The sequence below is a fragment of the Artibeus jamaicensis genome, unplaced genomic scaffold, assembly GCF_021234435.1.
Source record: "Artibeus jamaicensis isolate MK-2021 breed Jamaican fruit bat unplaced genomic scaffold, CSHL_Jam_final contig_2894, whole genome shotgun sequence".
Lineage (NCBI taxonomy): Eukaryota > Metazoa > Chordata > Mammalia > Chiroptera > Phyllostomidae > Artibeus > Artibeus jamaicensis.
This window is the reverse complement of record NW_026521652.1, coordinates 675-21,406: the sequence shown is the minus strand read 5'-3', so window position 1 is coordinate 21,406 and position 20,732 is coordinate 675. Positions and strand designations below refer to the sequence as shown.

General features: G+C 46.7%; 2 protein-coding genes across 2 annotated transcripts; both read right to left on the bottom strand.

Moving 5' to 3' along the window:
* Nucleotides 1-1,920: 1,920 nt before the first annotated feature.
* LOC128627008 (butyrophilin subfamily 1 member A1-like) lies at nt 1,921-3,818 on the bottom strand. The gene is made up of 2 exons (XM_053662809.1): nt 3,812-3,818; nt 1,921-3,742 (listed from the first exon to the last, which is right to left on the bottom strand). The coding sequence occupies exons 1-2, from the start codon at nt 3,816-3,818 to the stop codon at nt 3,009-3,011; spliced, it is 741 nt and encodes a 246-aa protein (XP_053518784.1). The 3' UTR covers nt 1,921-3,008.
* A 306-nt stretch (nt 3,819-4,124) lies between these two features.
* On the bottom strand, nt 4,125-15,505 carry LOC119039700 (butyrophilin-like protein 1). The gene is made up of 9 exons (XM_053662811.1): nt 15,281-15,505; nt 14,311-14,405; nt 11,177-11,521; nt 9,233-9,514; nt 8,920-9,120; nt 8,614-8,634; nt 8,497-8,523; nt 7,280-7,306; nt 4,125-4,181 (listed from the first exon to the last, which is right to left on the bottom strand). The coding sequence occupies exons 2-9, from the start codon at nt 14,393-14,395 to the stop codon at nt 4,147-4,149; spliced, it is 1,023 nt and encodes a 340-aa protein (XP_053518786.1). The 5' UTR covers nt 14,396-14,405; nt 15,281-15,505; the 3' UTR covers nt 4,125-4,146.
* Nucleotides 15,506-20,732: the final 5,227 nt, after the last annotated feature.

Genomic DNA, 20,732 nt, shown 5'->3' with positions numbered 1-20,732 from the left:
ACTTTCCTAAATAACAATTAAAAAATTCAAAAAATGACTTTGCAAGTTTGATCACTATAACTTCCAAGATAAACTCAATACAAAAATGTACATGTAAATAACATTTTTTTAAGATTTTATTTTTTTAAGAGAGGGGAAAGGGGTGGGAAAGAGAAATATCGATGTGCGAGAGATACGTTGATCAGTTGCCTCTCACACATCCCCAGCTGTGTGCCCTGACCAGGAATCGAACCGTTGACTTTTCAGTTTGTAGGCTGACATTCAGTCCACTGAGCTACACCAGCCAGAGCTAGGTAACTTAAATAAGTCGATTCTGACAAAACTCTACCATACTGATTATCTTAATGATGCTTCCTGGGATTACAATATGTAGGCAGCTGGTCCACTTGTTTAACTGATACATTTTTTTGAGATGTTACTTATTTTTAGAGAGAGGGGAAGGGAAGGAGAAAGAGAGGGAAAGAAACATCAATGTGTGGTTGCCTTCCACGCACCCACTACTGGGGAACTGGCCTACAACCCAGGCATCTGCCCTGACTGGGAATCAAACTGCTGACACTTTGGTTCACTGGCCAGCACTCAATTCACTGAGATACACCAGCCAGGGCTGTTTAACTGATACATTGTTGAACTAACTCCTATTTAATGGAATAATAATTACTCCTATTTTGTGTGGATAATTCATATCACATGTATGCCTTCCTTGTCTATTTCAAAGGAAATATACCTATAGGTCATCCAAAAGTACTGTACTTTGCAATGTACAGTGTGTACTTTTTGCCCAAATATTTTAGGGAAAAATAAGGATGCACATTATACATTGGTATAAATGATTAAATGCCATGAGTATAATAATCCTGTGTATAGTGCACTCAAAATGTGGGTGTGTAATATCTGTGAGCAAATATGGTAATATAGTGTCACAAGGGTGCAAGCTAAATGGTAGGGAGCATAAATATGACATACAAATATGAACATATAACGTACTTAAAGTCCACACTAGGAACCTGTAGAGTGTATTTGCATGATCTTATTTTTGAAGTGAGCCATTTTAATACATTTGTAAATGCCTCAACTACCCTTTCCCCCACACGGGGAAGTGTCATGCCCTCCTCCAAGCTACATTATGGTTTAGATGCTTAGATTCAGTGTCCAGTCAGGAGGCGGAAACCACATCAGTAATTTGAACAGGGAAATTTTTATATACAAAATTATTAACCAGTAGAAGGTAGTTTAGTAGTTAACTACCAGAGGAAGTAAAAGAAAGCTCTAAGGGGTATAGAAATAGCAGATATGGGAAACAGACACTTAACTCGAGAGTTAAGGCAGAAGACACAAGAAGCGAGAAATTTGGGAGACGACTCCGACCAAAAGGCAGATTCAGAGCTTATTAGTCAAGATGGGACTGCAGCCCTCTGAAAGGTGAAGAAGTTCACTGACGTGCCACAGGCCAAGGCTGGCGGGCAGGAAACCTCCCACTGGAGTGCTGCTTAGATCCCTGAGAAAGTTATCCTCTGGAAAACAGACTGCTGCAATGTCAAGTTCACCAAAAGGTGGGGGAACATGGGGGGCTTTCTGTAGGCCACTGACAGTCCCCCCGCCCCCCATAGGATCAAGAAGAAAAGCACTCCCAGGAGAAAAGAATCTGCTTCCTCTGCTATGTCCTACAGCGCCCCCTTCAGTGCAAAGGCGGACAAAGTCTAACTACTTTGTGCCAAATGGCAAAGCAGAAATGGGGGGAAGGTGGACGTTCCAGCTCCAGGATCACAAAACACAGCAAATGTGGGGTGGATTTGAAAACAACAGGCAAGAAATTGATAATGGACACAGTCCACACCTTTGGCCGCTCAGCTTCAATATGAACCATTTACCAAATTTGAACTTTCATGTAAAAATTACCTTTTCAAGCATCAAGACAAACCTACCCTTACAAGGGAAGAAATTCTCACCCTTTCCCAAAAATGTCGAGACAGAAAGTCCCAATCATTGTATATAACATTGCTGTATTTATATTGCAAATTTCCTGAAATTCACAGCCCCATTGACTAGTCTGATACTTAAAGGCTATACTACACATAACCCCCAATGACTCATATAAAAGCATAAGGGTAAGAAGAGAGAAAAAGAAAATGGTTAATATAAACAAATAAACATACACATACAACAAAAAAGAAAAATATACAAAGCTTTTACTTCACTCCTTATTTCTGAAACTGGTCACAGGTCAGAATTGATCGTCTTCTTTCTTCTATTTCCTACTCCAGGTCTTCCACATTTAGTAAGAACCATAGCAAGTCAGAGCTCTCTGCCTGGCAGAGTGAATGCACCTTCATTCCTGTAGGTCTGAGTCCTCCAAAGTCATGCTTCCTTTTCTTTGCTGTGGTTTTCTATTAACCATACCATTGGACTTGGAAGTACTAAGAAGCAATACACTGATGACTGAAACCTCGCTCACACTAAAGGGGAACCCAGATGCTTCTTCATTTCCTAAATTAACATGGCACAGGTTTTTCACAGGTAACAGAAATCTACTGAGGCTTGAAAAAACAAGTGTTCCACCCATCCCAGAAAAGGAAATACAGAGGGTAGAATATTAGACTCCTCTCCTCCTAAAAGTCCATCAGCCATCCATTTTCCTGGAGACTTTTGGATGGCCAACTTTTCTGGTCAGATAGTGAAGAACCCCCAAAATGGGTTTGGGGACTACCCTCAACCCCTGCATTCTGCTGTCTAAACTCCAGATGGTTAAAGGAAACTCCAGCTAAACCTGCAGGGTAATTCAGCCCCTAATCCTCTTTCCTATTCAAACACTACAATGAGTTCATGAAATATTTTTCATTACAAAAAAAAAAAAAAACTTCCCATACCAAAATATAGCCTATTCCAAACCAGCTCAGTCAACTTTTATAACCTGCTCCTATGCAGGAGAAATGAACTGACTATTCTCATAACCACCCACCAAGCAGTCTGAATGCAGAGCAGGAAGGGAGGGCTCGGCGTTCCAGGGCTCAGCTCAGAGGCTTTGCCACAGGAAGGGTGCCACAGTCTGCATCTCCAGGAAAAGCCTCAGTAAGGGGATAGGAACAGTGAGGGGGCACGGCCTCCACACTGCAGGGCAGTAGTGGAGATTGAACTTCATCAACACTGCAGCCTGAGCTGAACCTCACCCCTGGGAGGCTCACAGTTTCCTCTGGAGAATTATTAAGGGGCACAGAGGACCTCTCAGGCACACCCTCCACGGGGCAGATGATCAGGGACCCAACCCCTGACCTCAGACTGAAGTATGGAAAGAGGGTCCCAGAGAAGGAAGCTTGAGGGAAGGAGAAAATGTGGGAACCGTCGGTCATGTTATAGAAAGAGACATCTCTTTCATTGTAGTTCAGGAAAACACCCACCCTGTGGGGAAACTGCCTCAAAGATAACACAGTCTTATGCTTATCTAAAGTGCAGGCATGATATTGAGAACCAAACTTCCCCACAACCCAGAACCCCTTATCTGGGGACTCTCTGTACCAGCCTTCCCTTTTCACATATTGCCTGCAGACCCCCAGAGCCCATTCACTTTTGTCTCCATCTGGGACCTCCACCTCCCAGTGACAGCGCCCTGATGTGATGCCCTCAACGCCCAACACGCTGCAGGTGCTATTTGAGTCCTCACTGGTGTCCTTCAAGGTCACCCTCATCTTCTCAGGAGAGATCATAAGGTTGGGACTGGCAGAGCGTGGATTCAGAGTGACAGACCCTGCAGAGAGAGGTACCAATTATGCAAGGCCCTCCCCAGCCCCACAACAAGGGCATACAACCACCCCACCGCCCATCCAGACACTTAGCTACATGGCGGGAAAGCTAAGTTCCCCTGAGATGAAAGCCTTATGACTCAAGCCCACAGCCCTCCAAGCAGGAGAAGGAACCACAAAACTTATTTGAAGTTAGACATGTCAGAGCGACCTTGAGGAACAGCCTGGACTGGTCCTCAAGGGTGAGGGATATCTATTTGATATCCAGTACAATTAGCAGCTATGTGCTATCACCTCTGTCACCCAGCCCACCACCATTGATGGTGCCAGCATCTGTATCACCACAGAGAACTGAAGGAGAGGCCAAAAGTTGTAGCAGCTGCAGGACGAACACCCAGAAAGCACATAGTCACTCACAGGCCTGGAACTTCTCCTGCCGCCAATCTGCAAGAGAACCACATTTTACATCAGAGATTCACAGGCCGCACACATCAGGACCAGGGCCTAGTTGTTTGAAACACACTGATGCAGGATTGACAAGGGGAATTGTTTTTGGAAACATTCAGCTGATGCATTTATGTTATTATATACATATACACATGCATACGGAGGCATACATGTGCACACACACACTCACTGACAGAGCCATTGTGCCACAACCTTCCCATAAAGCTTAATGCTCAGAGATTAAGAGTCAGGATACCTATCTAAGCAGAAAGGCCTGGACTTAGGTACCAAAGTTGCTTTCTCAAGTCCCAAACCACACAACCATTCTGAAAGCTAGGTTTTCTCTAAAAGAATCAGGGAGAGCAAAATGTCCACTTTCTAATGAAGAACTGATTGAGCCTAACTTGTACGGTGTCTCTAAGCCATGAGTAGAGAGAATACAGTTTGGCTGGGCTGATCTCAAAGGATGACTATAAGCTATGAGTGAAGAGGACTTGGTACAGAGCATCAAAGAAATCTTGCCCAGTTAGGGGCCAAGGGAGAAGTTTTAGGAAAGGGAGAGAGAGGTTCAAAGCAGGGAAGACATGCATTCAGTAAGAGGACAAACACTAATAAATTTTCTTCCCCTTTCATGAGTAGTAAGAGCCAAAAAAGAACCCAAAAATATTGGATCAGTCATCTGTTTCCTTCTATAATTGCCAAGAGAGATTAGAAGCTTCCAGAGAAATCCTGCTGTGGTGAGCTCCACAAAGATGCCATGTCCTATGCCCCTTAACATGCAAATATGATATGCCAAAGGAAACTTTACAGAAATGAATGAGGAGATAGGGGCAGGAGTGGGGGAACCACAAATTCCTCTAAACAGGTAGATGGGACCTGCCCCTCCTAAGCAGACCCCAACCCAAGGATCCTAAGGAGCAGATCAGGCAAGCCTCCCAGGGGTGAGCACCTAAAATAACTAAAAGAAAAACACAGGGACCCCTCTCCCACTGACCCAGGGCCACATAACCACTTCCAAACTCCATACTCACTTCAGGGAAGATGAAAAGAAACTCACTGGCCAAAGCAAAGTTTATACATGTCATAAAACCATGAAATCTCTGCTTTTGCCTCCAACAAGATAGAGACTTGAGACAAAATTAAAACACTTATAGAAATAAGTAAATGATGTTTTTCTTGCACATTTGGTGTGCAAAATTGTGGCTACCAGCCACACCTAGAAGGAGGACTGGAGAAGGGGTGGAGGAGACAGGAAAATTGCCATTAAATTCTGAGACTCCATAATGGACTAAGTGCTTTGCACTTCGGTACATTCTTTATCTAATTTCTACAGCAAATCTTTAAATTGAACATTATTGTTTCAATTTTATGAATAAGATGAGATTACACATTTGTCCACCTCACACTATGACCTGTCAATATGAAAATACTGATTCTAACGTAATGATGTTTATCCTTACAAAATAAAAAAGATACAGGTATATATTAGAACACATGCACTTTAATTCTGCAGGTAAGGGGGAGGTGACCATCACTGTATAGAAACAAATCCTGGGGAGAATCAGTAAGGCTCTCTACAGCAGGGAAGTCCAACCTGTTGGTGTCTCTGCGCCACACTGGAAGAGGAAGAGTTGCCTTGGGCCACACATTAAATACATTGTGACACGTAGTCACAAGAAAACACACAATGTTTTAAGTAAATTTACGATTTGGTGTTGGGCCATATTCACAACCATCCTGGGCTGCATGCAGTCCCTGGGCCACAGGTTGGACACCCCTGCAAGACCTCCGTCATCCCATGGCTTACCCCAATCTGTCTCTCACTCTGTATCCCTGCCCGTAAACAGAAACATCTGGAGCAGAGAAAAGTATGTCTTCTGTGTGCAGGGGGCACAGATCCTTAACTCCCAAGTATTGAAGGGTCCTGGGACCATCCTTCATTGCCTCAGGATCCACCACACCACACTCCTGCCCTGACTGCCAGTGGAAGGTTGAGATTATCCCACCATCACAGGCAAACTCGATTAAATGGTTACTTCAAAATGGCCTAAAAATAAATATATCTTTTACTGAAATTCATCAAGGATATGATGACATTCCATGCACCCAATAACTTGCAAACACTCTGCGAACTCCCCAACTCAAGCCACCATGGCTGTGTGACCTGTGGTCTCAATTCTACCACTCTGAACCACCCAAAACCCCTACAAGTTGAATCTTGGCCATTCCACCTCCTTCCTGACTCCTCTCTAATCCACTAAGGCTGGTCTTCCATGGTTTGCTCCCCACCTTTACTCTAGAAAACAGTTCCAACTCCTGCAGGTTTCTCCTCTGGTAATCTTCACACCCTGCCCTAACAAACAACCAGGACTGAGCATCCCAGGCAAATACAAATTCTCCTAAAAGGAGAAATAATTGGTGTGAACAATTATAATTTGCATTTTTATTCGTGTTACACAAACATATGCAGAATTTTGCATATAACCTTAACTCTTTCACAAATTCCCACCCCAGAGCATAAACATCCTGGAGGTTCTAGACCCCAGATCCAGAACACCTGCCCTAAAGCAACTAATTCCTCAGCAACCAAGGGGGCTTAGAGGAAGAAACACACCTTCGATGGGATCAGAGCATTAGGAAGCAGAAAAGACCAGTATCTCAGGGGACTGGGAACAAATGGAAAAAACAAAACTAGATCCAAAAAGGGGAGGAATTTCAAAGCAAGAAGGATCCAAAACCAAGGACCCTCTTAGGAAGACCGGAGTCCTGAAGCAAACAGGGTTTCTGAAATCTCCTAGAGAGAAACTGCTGATCTACACAGCACCACCCACCTGCAGACTCTCCTCACAACTGTCACTGCACCAAGAAGTACCAGTAGAACAAGGTGTGTTCAAAACGAATTGCCAACCCTAATAGCGACCTACAGCAGAGGATGGGCCCAGAAAAGGAGGAGTCCCCGCACTCTTCGGATGGAGGCTACAAAAGTGACAAGGAGAACAGGGATGCCAACCCCATCCTGGAGTGAGGTCCTCTGATAGAGAAGGGGACAGGGTCAAGGCTGGGGAGGTGAAGCCACAGGAAACTGAGCCACTTACCTGCATATAGCTGGGCCTTCCTCCAGGCTGAAAGGGAACACACTGTGGTGAGACCTCAGACACCGGAAGCCTGCTCAGCGTGAATCTCCTGGCCTCTCCCATCCTACAGGTGAGACTATCTACAGGGGGAAACGCAGAGGAGATGACCTCTGGGGTGTCCACATGGCATGTGTTGTGGGAGACCCCGATCACAGGTCAGGAGGCCTGCATTACAGGCAGAGTTCCAGCACTGGCCAGTTGCACTTGAGTGACTTTTGGCAAGTCAGTCAGCTGTTCTGCGCCAAAACAACCTCAAAAACTCCCGTTCGACCTGCTGCTCAGTGTTTCTACTCAGAATCAAGAAGTATACTGTGTGTTTGAAAATATTTTAGGGAACAAAATATAAATTATTCCATAATTGTAAGAAAGCACTTTCATATCCAATCTTTTTCTGGCAAACATATACTTGGGAAATAACTCAAAATGGGAATTAATTTAAGGACAGGGAGGTGAGTTGACCTCTGAGGTAAAAGTGGCCAATCTTTGTCAGATAAGTGATTTCAAAGATAAACATCACTGTTTTGAGACATTGACAGCTCATTGGTCACATTCCTCTGTGTGATCAACCCAGTCCTTTCCCATGACTTTTTGATTAAAACTTTCAGAACCTGGAGAGAATAAACTCTCCCTGGATGATGTTTTGGGGGAAGGCTGAAGGTTACAATCCTAAACTTGACGACCCTATTCATTTATACGGCTCATTTCCAGGTGCTGCTGAGAGCTGGGTGCATGGAAGGCTAGAAAATTAATATAGTGGCTAAGTATGAGTTGGAATGAGACCCAGGATGCATGACCAACTCCAGGAGCTACCATCACACCTGGTTGCCAAGCACCAGATGGGAAACAGTAGCCCCGGTTGGAAAAGCCCATGGGGCAGGGTTCTGCTTCCCACGAGCTCCCACTTCTGCCCCAAGGAAAGGTTCAGATTCAGAACACCTGCCCTAAATTCAGAGCACCCCAGATTCAGAACACCTGCCCTAAAGCAACTAATTCCTCAGCAACCAAGGGGGCTTAGAGGAAGAAACACACCTTAGATGGGATCAGAGCATTAGGAAGCAGAAAAGACCAGTATCTCAGGGGACTGGGAACACACATGTGTGTGCCGAGACAGAAACAAGGAGAGGGACACCTCGGCGCAGGTGGGACAGGAGACTCGAGGACATGGGAGAGTCACTCACCAGCCAGGTAAACTGTCTTCCTCCAGTCTGAAAGACAGCAACAGAAACAGGTGAGCTAAGAACCAGAATGTCTACCACGAAGGGGACAGAGAGATCAGGAGGAAAAGCAAAACTTACCGAGTTCTGCTTGGAGTTTATCTGAAAGAGAGTGAATAAAAGGCATGAACTCCCATCCCTAGAAAAAGAAAAGATGGTATTCCCAGACAACCTTTCTATATCCTAGAAGTTCCAGCTCCAGATGCACCTGAGCCTCCAGCTGCCCTCCCTGGATCTCTGCAGCCACCTGCTCTGGACCAAAGACCTGGGTCTCCCTGGAGAGCTGGAGCCCCGGACCCTGATGCTGCCATCCGTCTGTTCCTCTCAGCACCGCCTGCCACACCAACCAGCCTTGGGCCCTGGGCCCTGTCCTCTGTCCTGCCTTACCTCTGGCCTCTAGCGCCTCCTCCTTTGCCTTCCTGTCCTTCTCCTTAGCCTGGCACAGAGCCTTCTGTTCTTGCAGCTCCTTCTGCTTTGCAGAATGTCCTCTCTGGGTGTAATAGCCAGCACCAAGGAGTAGGAGCCCCAGCACGGTCAGGCTCACCAAGAAAGCTGGTTTCCACGGAGAGGACTGGGGAAAAAAGGGTTCTGCACCCAGCCAGAGACCCCATCAGAGGCACAGCTCAGGACAGCCCAGCCCGGCACACTCAGGGCCCCACCCCGCCCTCCAGCTCTGCTGGGAGTAGGGAGCAGCTCTGACCTGGGATGAAAATGTCCATCACCTTCTCCTGGCCCAGGATGGGATTGAGCACAGAGCAGATCACACTGCCCACAGAACGGTCTTTCACCACAAGAGCAGCCTCCACGCTGAACAGCCCTTCAGCGTCTTGGGCGTGGGCCTCAGAGAACACCAGGAACTTCTCTCCACTGAGGTCTCTCCACTGCACCTGGGGCTTCGGGAACCACCCTGAGGCCGTGCACGCCACTTGAACCCCATCCTCCTCAGGCCCCGTGATGCGCACTTGAGGGGCAGAGCCCACACCTGAGGGAGAGAAGTAGAGCCATCTCTTTGAAATGGTGAGATGATAGCACCCTACTTTCCCCTTTCCTGTGGGAGGGAAGGAGTCTAACCTCCCCTAGTGGGCACCATGCTCTAAGTTGTAAAACCACTTCCTGTCACAAAGATATAAGAACTTGGACCTGGCTGGTGTAGTTCAGTGGATTGAGCGCAGGCCTGCGGACTAAAGGGTCACCGGTCAGATTCCCAGTCAGGGCACATACCTGGGTTAAAATAAATAATCATTTTAAAAGAATACGAGAATTTATTTTTCTCCCAATTAGCTAACATAGATGGTCACCCCTATTAGCAGATACATTTAGGGTAAACTACGTGTGACCATGGTGCTTTCAATTTCTCTCTCTTGAGAATTAGTAGGTTTATCTTGAAAACACATATGCAGTGTGTTACATCTGCTGCTCGACTATATTAGTAGAGTGCCTGTGATGATTGCCATATTCTGGTGTAATGCTTACTCAGTAATAAAAGTATTTTCATTCATTACTAATCTAAGCAAACCCCAGGAGTCCCCACTTCTGCCAGAAAGCTGTCCATGTCCCCAAATCTACACACCCAGTTGGATCTACTTTATAAACCTCATAATGTCTAATCCTCCCGCTCACCTTAGTGCCAATCCATGAAGATAGGTGGTCACCCCCCGACCTCATAACTGCATCCGTGCCCCCAGCCTTGCCTACCTTTCATCCACCCTCACAGCTGACAAAGAGCACATTCCCCGCACTGCTCTGTGCACTCTCCTCAGTGACCTGATGATCTGGCATCTGCCTCCCTCCCAACTGTCTTCTCTACTTACCCCCAATTCCTACCATCTGTGCCCCTCAAGGCGCACATATTCCGACCACAATGACTGTTTGTTAACTGCTCAAAACCACAATCACCTGCCTCCTCACATCCCAGTCCATCAATCTCAAGTCTCTATGGGACCTTGGCTGGTGAACTCAAGTGCCTACTCAGGCGAGTGCTCCCTGTGAACTTTTCCTGACTGTGGCAAGCAGTGTTAATCAATCCCACCCTACACCAGAAACATCTATTTTTTCCAGTATCATCACCTCTTACCACCCTCCCATTCACTCATCTTACAAACAAACCATGATGGCCTCTTTGTGTGCCCAGAACACACCAGCCCCACTCCTAGCTCAGATTTCCCACAGGGTGTTCTCTCTGCTTAGCATCCTCATCCCCCAGGTAGCCACTTGGCCAAATCCCTACTTCCTTTGAACTTTTGCTCTGATTGCCAATAAGACCCAATTTAAGCTGCTATGTGACAGTGAAGCCTGCCTTCCATCTCTCACCCTACATCCTAGTCCCCTTCTCCCGTTCTGCTTGGCCTTTTACCCAACTACTACTGCCACTTCACATGTTCTATAACCTACTTATCTGTGTATTTATTTATTGTCTGCAGACTACAACTCCACAGGGCAGGGGTCTTTGGTTCACTGGTGTATCCCAGGTGCTCAGAACAGGAGCTGACACATAGTAGGGGGTCTATATATTTTGGTGAATACATGAATGAGTGAATGAGCCCCCTTTTTATTATCTATAAAATGAGAAGCTGAATTACAGTCCTTCAAGTTCCTCCCAACTCCAGCACTCCAAGACTCTAGGAATACAGATCAAGTCACTAACCTACCACCTTCAGCTCCAAACTGGCCTCTTCATAGAAGTCTCCCTTTCTGAAGAAGCAGGAATAGAGCCCGTCGTCTGTAGCCTGAATCTTCTGGATGCGCACGGCAGCCTCCCCCTGGGTGAGGAGCTCCCTCTCCAGAGAGGTCCGCCCTGCATACTGGGCCATCAGCTCGTCCTCCTGCTTCCAGCCATTTTTATAGATGAACACAGCTTCAGAGAACTTAGAGCGGAACCACCGGAGCTCCATGTTCTCCAGATTCATGGCCGGGTTCACACGACAGGGCAGTGTGATATCCCCACCAAGCACTGCCACAATGGGTTCTGAGGGGCCAATGACGAAAAACTCTGTGGACACAGACATGAGAGTGAGAAACATGGAGGTACTGGACTGGGAGCAGGGAACACACCATCGGGGGAGAGGGCCCAGGCAGGTGGGCCCAGGCGTCAATCCATCCTGACCTGATGGTATGAGTACCAGCTCTGAATCAGGGGAAGATCTGACAACAACCTCGTTGACCCAAAAATGATGTCAAAATGACTCCCTTATCACCTCTGCTCCTGTCTTCACACCCTTCTGTGAAAGACTCCGAGCCAGTGATTCTTTTTTTATGTATATTGTTTTGCTTTTTTTTAATTTTAATTGTTGTTCAAGTACAGTTTTCTGTCTTCTACTCACATCCCAGCCCACTCCCCCCAGCCCTGCCCACCTCCCTTCCATTTCCAACTCACCCCCTAGTTTTTGTCCATGTGTCCTTTATACTTATTCCTGTAAACCCTTCCCCTTTTCCCCTGAAATTCCCTCTCCTCTCCTGTCTGGTGAGCCAGTGATTCTTAACTTTAGTGTGCATCACAATCACCCACAGATCGCTGGGTCACACCTCCAGAGCTCCTGATTCAGTAGGTCTGGGGACCCAAGAATGTAAATTTCTAAGGAGTTCCCCAGGAAGCTGATGCTGATGCTCTGGAGACCACACTTTAAGAACCACAGCTCTAACCTGGCCCCTCCTAGGACAGGACTAAAAACTGACCAAAGGGCACACCTGTGCCCAGGTCTAAACTCATGGTCACTCAGCCACACCCAGGAACTTCACTCTTCCTACCCTGAACTTTATGTGCACATGTCTGTCTCCTATACTGAATTACTGTGAACTAAAAACTGGAGCAAGGCGATGAAAGACAAATACCACGTGATCTTGCCAGTAACAGGAACCTAATCAACAAAACAGAACAAGCAAGCAAAGTATAGCCAAAGACATTGAAATTGAAAACAGGCTGACAGTGATCAGAAGGGAGAGGGGAGGGGATAATGGGGGAAAAGGCTGAAGGGTTTACAGAACAATTATAAAGGACATAAGCACAACAGCAAGGGGGGCGTGGAAATGGGGGAGGGAGGCAGGGAGGGCTGGGGTGGTGGGGAGAGGTGAGAGGAAAAGGCAGAAAACTGTACTTGAACAACAATAAAAAAATTTTAATTAAAAAATAAAATAAAATACACATGGAGGGTTATCGACAAGAAGAAGGAGAGAGGGGAAAACGTACAGAGAATAAGTAGCATAGATGGTAGGTAGAAAATAGGGAGAGAGTAAGAATAGTATGGGAAATGTAGAAGCTAAAGAACTTGTATGTACGACCCATGGACATGAACTAAAGGGGGAAAATATGCAGGTGGGAGGGGAATGAGAGAGGAAATGAAACAACTATATGTAATAGCATAATCAATAAAATATATTAAAAATAAAACAATATTTAAAAATAAAGTAATAATAAGTAAAAATAAAAATTGAAGCCAAATGCTACTTCCATTAATACCTGCCCTCACTCCCATTGCTTACAGAAACTCAAAACACTGCCTGTTAAAAAACATAAAAAAGGTTCAGCCCTGGTTTGTGTGGCTTAGTGGATTGAGCACCAGCCTGTGAACCAAAAGATTACTAGTTCAATTCCCAGTCAGTGCACATGCCTGGTTTTCAAGCCAGGTCCCCAGTAGGGAGCACATGAGAGGCAAACACACATGGATGTTTCTCTCCCTCTCTTTCTCCCTCCCTTTCTCTAAAAACAAATAAATAAAATCTTTTTAAAAAGGTTCATCTACCACCACCCCCACTTCTCCAAGAGCCCTCAGCCTTCTGAGGACTGAGGACTGGAGGCCATGACATGACTCCTCTGCAGCACCAGCCCTGCTGGACATCCTGTGTATGCTGCTTGTCACCTGTGTATGCTGCTTGACTTCAGCTTGAGTCACCATCACTTCTCACTTGGAGGACAACAGTAACTCATCTTTCTCTTTGTCTCCTCCCCACCCTCATGCCTGTGACCCCTTTTCACCTGTAAGCAAAACTATGTCCCTACTCTGCTCAGAGCCCTGTAATGCTCCCCACTGTCCCCAGAGGCCTGTGGGGTGCATAGGGATGACTGCCAATACCTTTGTGACCCCAACTCCTACTTCTCCCTCCAGCTCCCTCTGCTCCACACTTGTTTCCTCTGTTCCTAGAGCACACTGCCAGCCTCGGGCTGCTGTTATCCTCGAGGGCTCACTGGCCCATCTCATCCAGTCTTTGCCCATCTCCCTGTCCACCCTGGCCACACCCATCTCCCACAGTCCTGACTCCTTCCCTGTTCTACTGCAACATTCCACCTCTTGGCTCCGCTAACACACCAGATTTGACTGGTTTGTTGCATTAGCTATTCACGGTCTCCTGCTGGAATGCAAGCTCTATGAAGGTAGGGAATTTGTCTTCTTTTATTCATAGAATAACAGTTCTGACATAGATGACACTGTAAGTATTTTGGGGATGCAATGAATTAATGAATGAGTAAGTGCTCAGAATACCAATAAAGCCAGGAAACAAAGAGGAAAGAAGTATTTTCTCATCTGATAGCTGACTTTTTAAAAACATCACACACTCCTCTGGACAATTGGTCAGGTCTCATCTTTTTTTTATGCTTCGGTGACTGTTCTTAAATGTATAACTACAATGAGTAGTTGGGAAGAATCATAACTTCTCTAGAGAAGGGCCTCCAGCAACAGCCACTGTTCCTGATGGAGAGAACCGGCAGGGTATCTGGGCACCCCACTCACTAGGAATCCCACCCACCTGAGGGAGACTCAGGAAGAGGGGTGGGGACACACTCACCTGCAGACCCCTGAGTGAGTGGTTGGATGAGGAGGAACAGGGAGGTGAGATGGCAGAGCACAGAGTAGCTGGAGCAATCTTCCATTTCCTCCAAGCTGGGGAGAGGCAGGGCAGGAGGCAGGTGAAGACTGAGGGAGCAGTGGGACCTCAGAGGGGACAGCAGGGCTCAGGGCTGGCAACAGTCCCAAGCAGGAGCACAGCCCTCCCTACTGACTCAGTAAGCTAATGGGGTGGTAGGCCCCACACAATCCTGATACAGAGAAAGGGCTGATCCTAGACTCCTCCCTGCCTTTTTGAAAGTCTCGGTGCAGCTAGAGAACCTTTAGATTTGCTTGGGTTAAAAAAACACTGCTTCCCTTTCCACCCCAACTGCAGCCACTGCGCAGGCCCACCCTTCAGAAAACCAGGCTCTTCCTTCCTCAACACCTTGGGCCTGTGGGAGAAACTATCCCTCTACTTCACTGTTCACACACACCAGTGATTCCCCAGGACAGTGGGCCCGGACCCAGTCCCCTTGCCATGAAGGGCATACCCGGTCCTGCTTACGTTCTGTTGTTCCCTAATTGTGAGCAGGGAATCACTGAGAAGCATCAGAACAGACTATACATCCTCCCTGAGGAGACTGATGGAGAGAACCGGCAGGGTATCTGGGCACAGGCACCCTGTCCTGCTTGTTTGCCTGTATCAGTCACCTTCGTTTCAATCCCACCCCACCCTTTCCTGCTTGGTACCAAGGACATGGCCCTGCACACGGCAGATACCCAGTCAGTTCCTAACCCACAGGCGAATCCTCTTCCTCTCTCTGGAAGATTTCTGACTCAGGGTAAAAGATCCTCACAAAAGTTCTCCTGGGTCTTCCTGTAGCCACCACCCCACCCCCCAGCCTCACCTCATTCTCAGCCTCTGCCTCACAGCCAGCTGCTCCCTGCTACCTCCTCTTGACCCACAAGTGTCCTCAAAACCAACTTACCTGCCGTGAAAGGCTGGAGCTCTCTAAACACAGCAGCTTCACGAGGTTCAGGGGCCTTCTGAATCTGCACTCAGAGACCCAAACCTTGCTGCCAGAGCAGAGGCTGGGTGCCCTGCTTCCTCGTGTGGAGAGGTAGTTGGTTCCCAGGAAGTAGAGAAGAAGCAAAGCCTGGCCTAGGCTGCAGGGGAATCTGTAGAGACTAGGCCCTGGGGCTCCAGCCCAAAGAATCCACCCTTCTCCTGCTCCTTCCACCACTAGAAAGAGAAAGCTTGTCAAAAAGCAGTACAGCAGACTCTGCCCCGCCCTCTGCACTGGGCACCTCAGGTCTTAGAGGAATAAACAGCATGATTGGAGCAGGAAGCAGAGTAGGTTCAGGAACACTGAGACAGCCCTCCAGGCCAGAGACAGGGACTGTTTGTGCAACAGCTGCTACATTGCAAGTTGTCTGTTTCTAGACGTCAGAAGTAGGACTGAATGTGGCACAGCCAAGACCAACACCTACCCCTATGCATAGTCCTGTTCACTACAGAAATGACTTCATGTTGGTTGGTAATCACCCCAGGCCTGAGCCTTGGAAGAGCCCCTAGTGCTTGTCTCTTCTTCACCAACAGAAGAAGAAGCATCAGGAACCTCCAGAACCAACTCTGAAACCCTGGTCTTGCTCACACTGAATGGAGAGTGCCCTGTGGCTTGCTAATATTTTAGTATCACCTAAATGGCCTGTGCACCTGGAAAAGCCTGAAGGAAAACCCTGAAGCACAGCGTCTTCCTCAGCAGCCTCCCTTCCTGCAGTTGCCCCATCTCAGTAAAGACCACCTGTGTCCACCCGGTTATCTCTGCCAGAAACTTGAAGAGCATCCTTGGCACTTTGCTCTACATCTAGTCTATTTCCAACCTACCATAATGTTCAAGATGTTCCTCAAATCTATAGCTACAGCCAGCACTTAGTTACAGGCCACCCTTATTTCTCATCCAGCCCAAGGAGTGGCCTCCTCATGGGTGCCCCTGCCTCACCTCCTCAACTTCATTTCCTTCCAAGGGAATGATTCTCTCAAGTTAGCTAATGGCAACTCTCTGCCTTATCTCTTCAATGGATTCATCTGCTTCCCCCTCCTCGATGGCCCCACCTCTGGTCTTCTTTTCCACTTTATCCCATTCCTCTCCCAAGTGCTCCTTCCCTGGTCTCATATGAGTTTCTCCAGTTCACTGAGTTTTCCCAGCCTGGGACCCTCCCACTGAATGTCTTGCTCTCTCTCTCCCACCAAACTCTCACCCTCAGGTCCAGCACATTGGTGCTCAGACTTGTGCAAATTCAGAAACCATTTTAGTCCACTAAGAAACAAAGTCTGTTGACTCTGACCGAAACAAGTCAACCCCATGGATACAGTAGCTTCACCATCTTCCCCCCTGGTATTCTATCTACCACAAGCACAGTTGTGTCACTGATGACATCACCCATTGGAAATTTCAGTTTCAACCTGAAATCATTCTGAGAATGATTATCTCCATTCTCAAAAGAGGAAACCAAACATCTTGGAGTTTCACAGACACACACCCAGCAAGATCTCTCGCAGCCTGTGTTCACTACCAGTTGTTCTGAGTGACCCCTTACATCTGTCTTCCTGCAGCAAGGACTCGCTGGCCCACTGATAGACAGGATGCTTGCTTTCTGCCCAGAAGTCTGGTCTGAGATATTAAACTCCAGGCAAACAAGGGATTCCAGGATATACCTGAATACATCTCTGAAGTCCTCCCGCAAAGGCCCATTTCTGCTAAGGACCACTCAGATTAAGGAATACTTGTAAAATCCATATTGAGCCAAAAATAACTAATAAGACAAAAACCTATACTGGACTTTTGGTGCAACCCCCACAACCCCTGCTGCCCAACAGGGAGATTTCTCAAGACCTGAGAGACATTAGGAAAATTTTATGAAAAGACAGAGGGGGAAAAATGTTTTATTGAATACCTACTGAGTGCCAGGGACTGGTTCATAAAAATTACATTTCTGTCTCTTCATTCTCACACATGCAGACAGAGATTAAGTAAAACCTGAGCCCAACCAGCCAGTCACTCTTAATCCAGGAACTTTAAAGAATGGGGGGCAGGGAAGGCTAGAGCTGCAAGGAGTACCCTGCCCTCCACCCTCTCCCCAGCCCTTAAGCCCAGCCCAGTCCCTAATCACACACAAGTCAGGGTGGGGAGAAGCAGAAAGGGACCTTGGACTCAGACTTGTCCCAGGCTGATAGGGCCAGGAGGCTTATCATACCATAAATCCCAGCACTTTGATTCCATAGTGAGGGAGGGGGCTGACAGCAGATTTTCCTGAAGGACTCTGGGGCACACAGATAGGAAGGGCATCAAGCTGCAGACCTCGCTGCCCTTTCCCCCCCCCGCTCATCAGGGTCATGTTCCAGCTGCTTTAACAACAAATCCTGTTCACTGACCGCAAACAATTTTTCTTTATCAAATATAAATTATCCTCATGCTAATGATGTTAGTATTTTACTTTCTTTAAAAGCCTTATAATACCTCTCATCTTTTAGTTGCTTCAATATTTACAAAAGTTTCAGATACATACTTAAGCCATTAAAACAAAGGTGATTTGTAAAATGAACTGTGATTTTTAACATGACAGTAGGTGGAAAGAATTAATCCCCTTTTTATTATATTTTATTAATTGTACTATTACACTTGTCCTGATTTTTCCCTCTTTGTCCCTCCCACCCACCAAACCTCACTCCCTCAGGCAATCCCCCCACCCTGTTCATACCCAGGGGTCAGTAAATTCTCAACTACTCCATTGCCTATACTGTACTTTCCATCCCCAGGGCTATTCTGTTACTGGCTATTTGTACTTCTTAATCCCCTCACCTCTTCACCCATTCTTCTACACCCTCCACCCATCTCTTTATCTTTAGCCTTAGGCATTTTAATTATGATGTGTCTTCAGTGGACCTCTTTTCATCCATCTATCTTTTTAAGATTTATTATTTGTTTATTTTTAGAAAGAGGGGAAGGGAATGAGAAAGAGAGGGAGAGAAACATCAATGTGTGGTTGCCCTTCATGCACTCCCTACTGGGGACCTGGCCTGCAACCCAGACATGTGCCCTGACTGGGAATCAGACCAGTGACCCTTTGATTCACTGAGCCACAACAGTAAGGGTACGTCCTTCTTGTTTGGACTCTCTGGGCTTCCTGGACTTGCATGTCTATTCCCCCCACCAAATTATGGTAGAGAAAATGGATCTTCTTTCATTATTTTTTCAAATAGATTTCCAATTTTTCGCTCTTTCTCTTCTCTTTCTGGCACCCCTATGAAGTGAACGTTGGGTGCTTGAAGTTGTCCCACAAGTTGTTTACACTCTCCTCATTTTTGTTATTGTTGTTGTTATTGTTCTGATCGATTGCCTTTTCTTCCTTATGTTCCAAATCATTGATTTAATTCTCAGCTTCAGCTAATCACTGTTATTTTCCTGTAAATTGTCCATTATTTAAATCAGTGTATCCTTCGTTTCTGACTGGATCTCTTCTGTGCTGCTGAAGTTCTCTGAACATTCTTATAACCACTGTTTTGAACTCTGCATCTGGTAGATTGCTTATCTCCATTTCATTTAGCTCTTTTTCTGGAGTTTTGATCTGTTCTTTCATTTGGGCCATGTTTCTTTGTCTCCTCCTTTTGGCTCCTTCTGTGTATTAGGTAGAGCCGCTATGACTCCCTGTCTTGGCAGTGTGGCCTAATGTACTAGGTGTCCTGCAGGGACCAGTGGCACAGCCTCCCCTATCTCCCAAGCTGGGTTCTTGAGGTGTGTCCTTCATGTGAGCTGAGTACACTCTTCTTTGGTAGTTAAGCCTTGGTTGCTGTAGGCAGATCAATGGGAAAGAATTACCTAGGCCACTTAGCTGCAAGTATTGGCTGTGACCAGTTGGGGGCATGTAGGGGGCAATGGAGGTTTCTCTCCTTCTCTTTCTCCCTCCCTTCCCCTCCATCTGAAAATAAGTAAATAAAACCTTTCACCAAAAAATGCAAGACCTCCAGCCAAGATGGAGGCATAAGTAGATATACTTTGCCTCTTCGCACAACCAAAAGGACAACAAATTTAAAAACAAAAATAACCAGAACTGCCCCAAAATTAAACTGTATGGAGGTCTGAGTTAAAGAAGAAACATTCATTCAGACTGGTAGGAGGGGCAGAGATGGGTATCCAGGGTGGAAAGGAAGCCTGGCAAGGCTGGGGCTGATGGAGCAGGTGGTCCCTTTTTGCATGAGGATGAACCAGGAGGAACAATTCCAGAGCGAGGCAAACCGAGTTTCTGACAGCTGACAGCTGATTTGGGGGGGAAATTAAAAATAAAAGGAATCACAAACATATACACATGAATACACAAAACATGGTAGTGGTCTGTGTTTCAACTTAAAAATTTTTTTTTTCTTTTCCTACTCTGCATGACCTTTGCAGCCTGCTGAGCAGGGTCCCAAGGTCACAGTCAGGACTTCACCTTCACCTGAGTCCCACCTAATGTAAGCTCTTATTCCTATAACTCAATTATCCAACCAACACTGCCTCAGAGAATTCTATGAGCCCCTCACTCCCTACCAGGAGCTGGGGCCTGCCCAAGTGGGCTACAGAGCCCACCAGGTCAGGCACTTGCCCCATACTCTCTGAGTGGGCAATCCACTCCGTCTTCAAAGTCTGAGCTCCAGGGGAGGTGAGGAGGCAGCAGTCCCACCCAAGCCCTGAGATATTAAAGGGAAGGGAGTGAAACCAGGGAGAAAGATATTCTTATAGAAAGTTTAATAAGTTTTATTACATTAATAAATAAGCAAAAGATAAGTCAGAAAATAAAAGAAAAGGAAGCCAACAGAGAAACATGGCCCCAGAAAGGAAAGAAAGAAGAAAGGGAGAAAGGAAGAGAGGGAGGGAGAGGAGGAAAGGAAGGTTCGAGGTCCTCCCAGCATTCAGCACTGACATATCTAAGAATGAGTCTCCAGGATGGGCACATGTCTCTCAGTCGCTGCGGTGTCAGTGAATGATTTGCAGGGAGTGAGAGCTTGTACTGCCCATAGGAGCGACCCAGTGAGTGACCTGGGAAGAATTTACTGACCCTCTAATCCCATGTAGATGAGACCCATCCATGGTCAAGAGTAAAACAGGCAAGTCCTGGAGAGAGAGGTTTAAGTGCCAAGTTACAGGAAGACACCTAGAGGCCTGGCACTTTGGCCTCTGTCCCTGACAGAGGAGAGGGGCCTGGGGCACTAGAGGCAGGAGAGGATCTGGTCTACTTCAGAGGCCAATTCTTACAATGCCCGGATCCTGGGCACTCTGTTTCTCCTTGGTTGGGGCACTTGAATCCCCAGGCTGAACTATAGTCTGAAACACAAAGGCCAGGCCCTGCTAGACTCACTAAGTCCTCAGGCCCACCCTTCCTCCAGTACTATTTTGCCCTAAA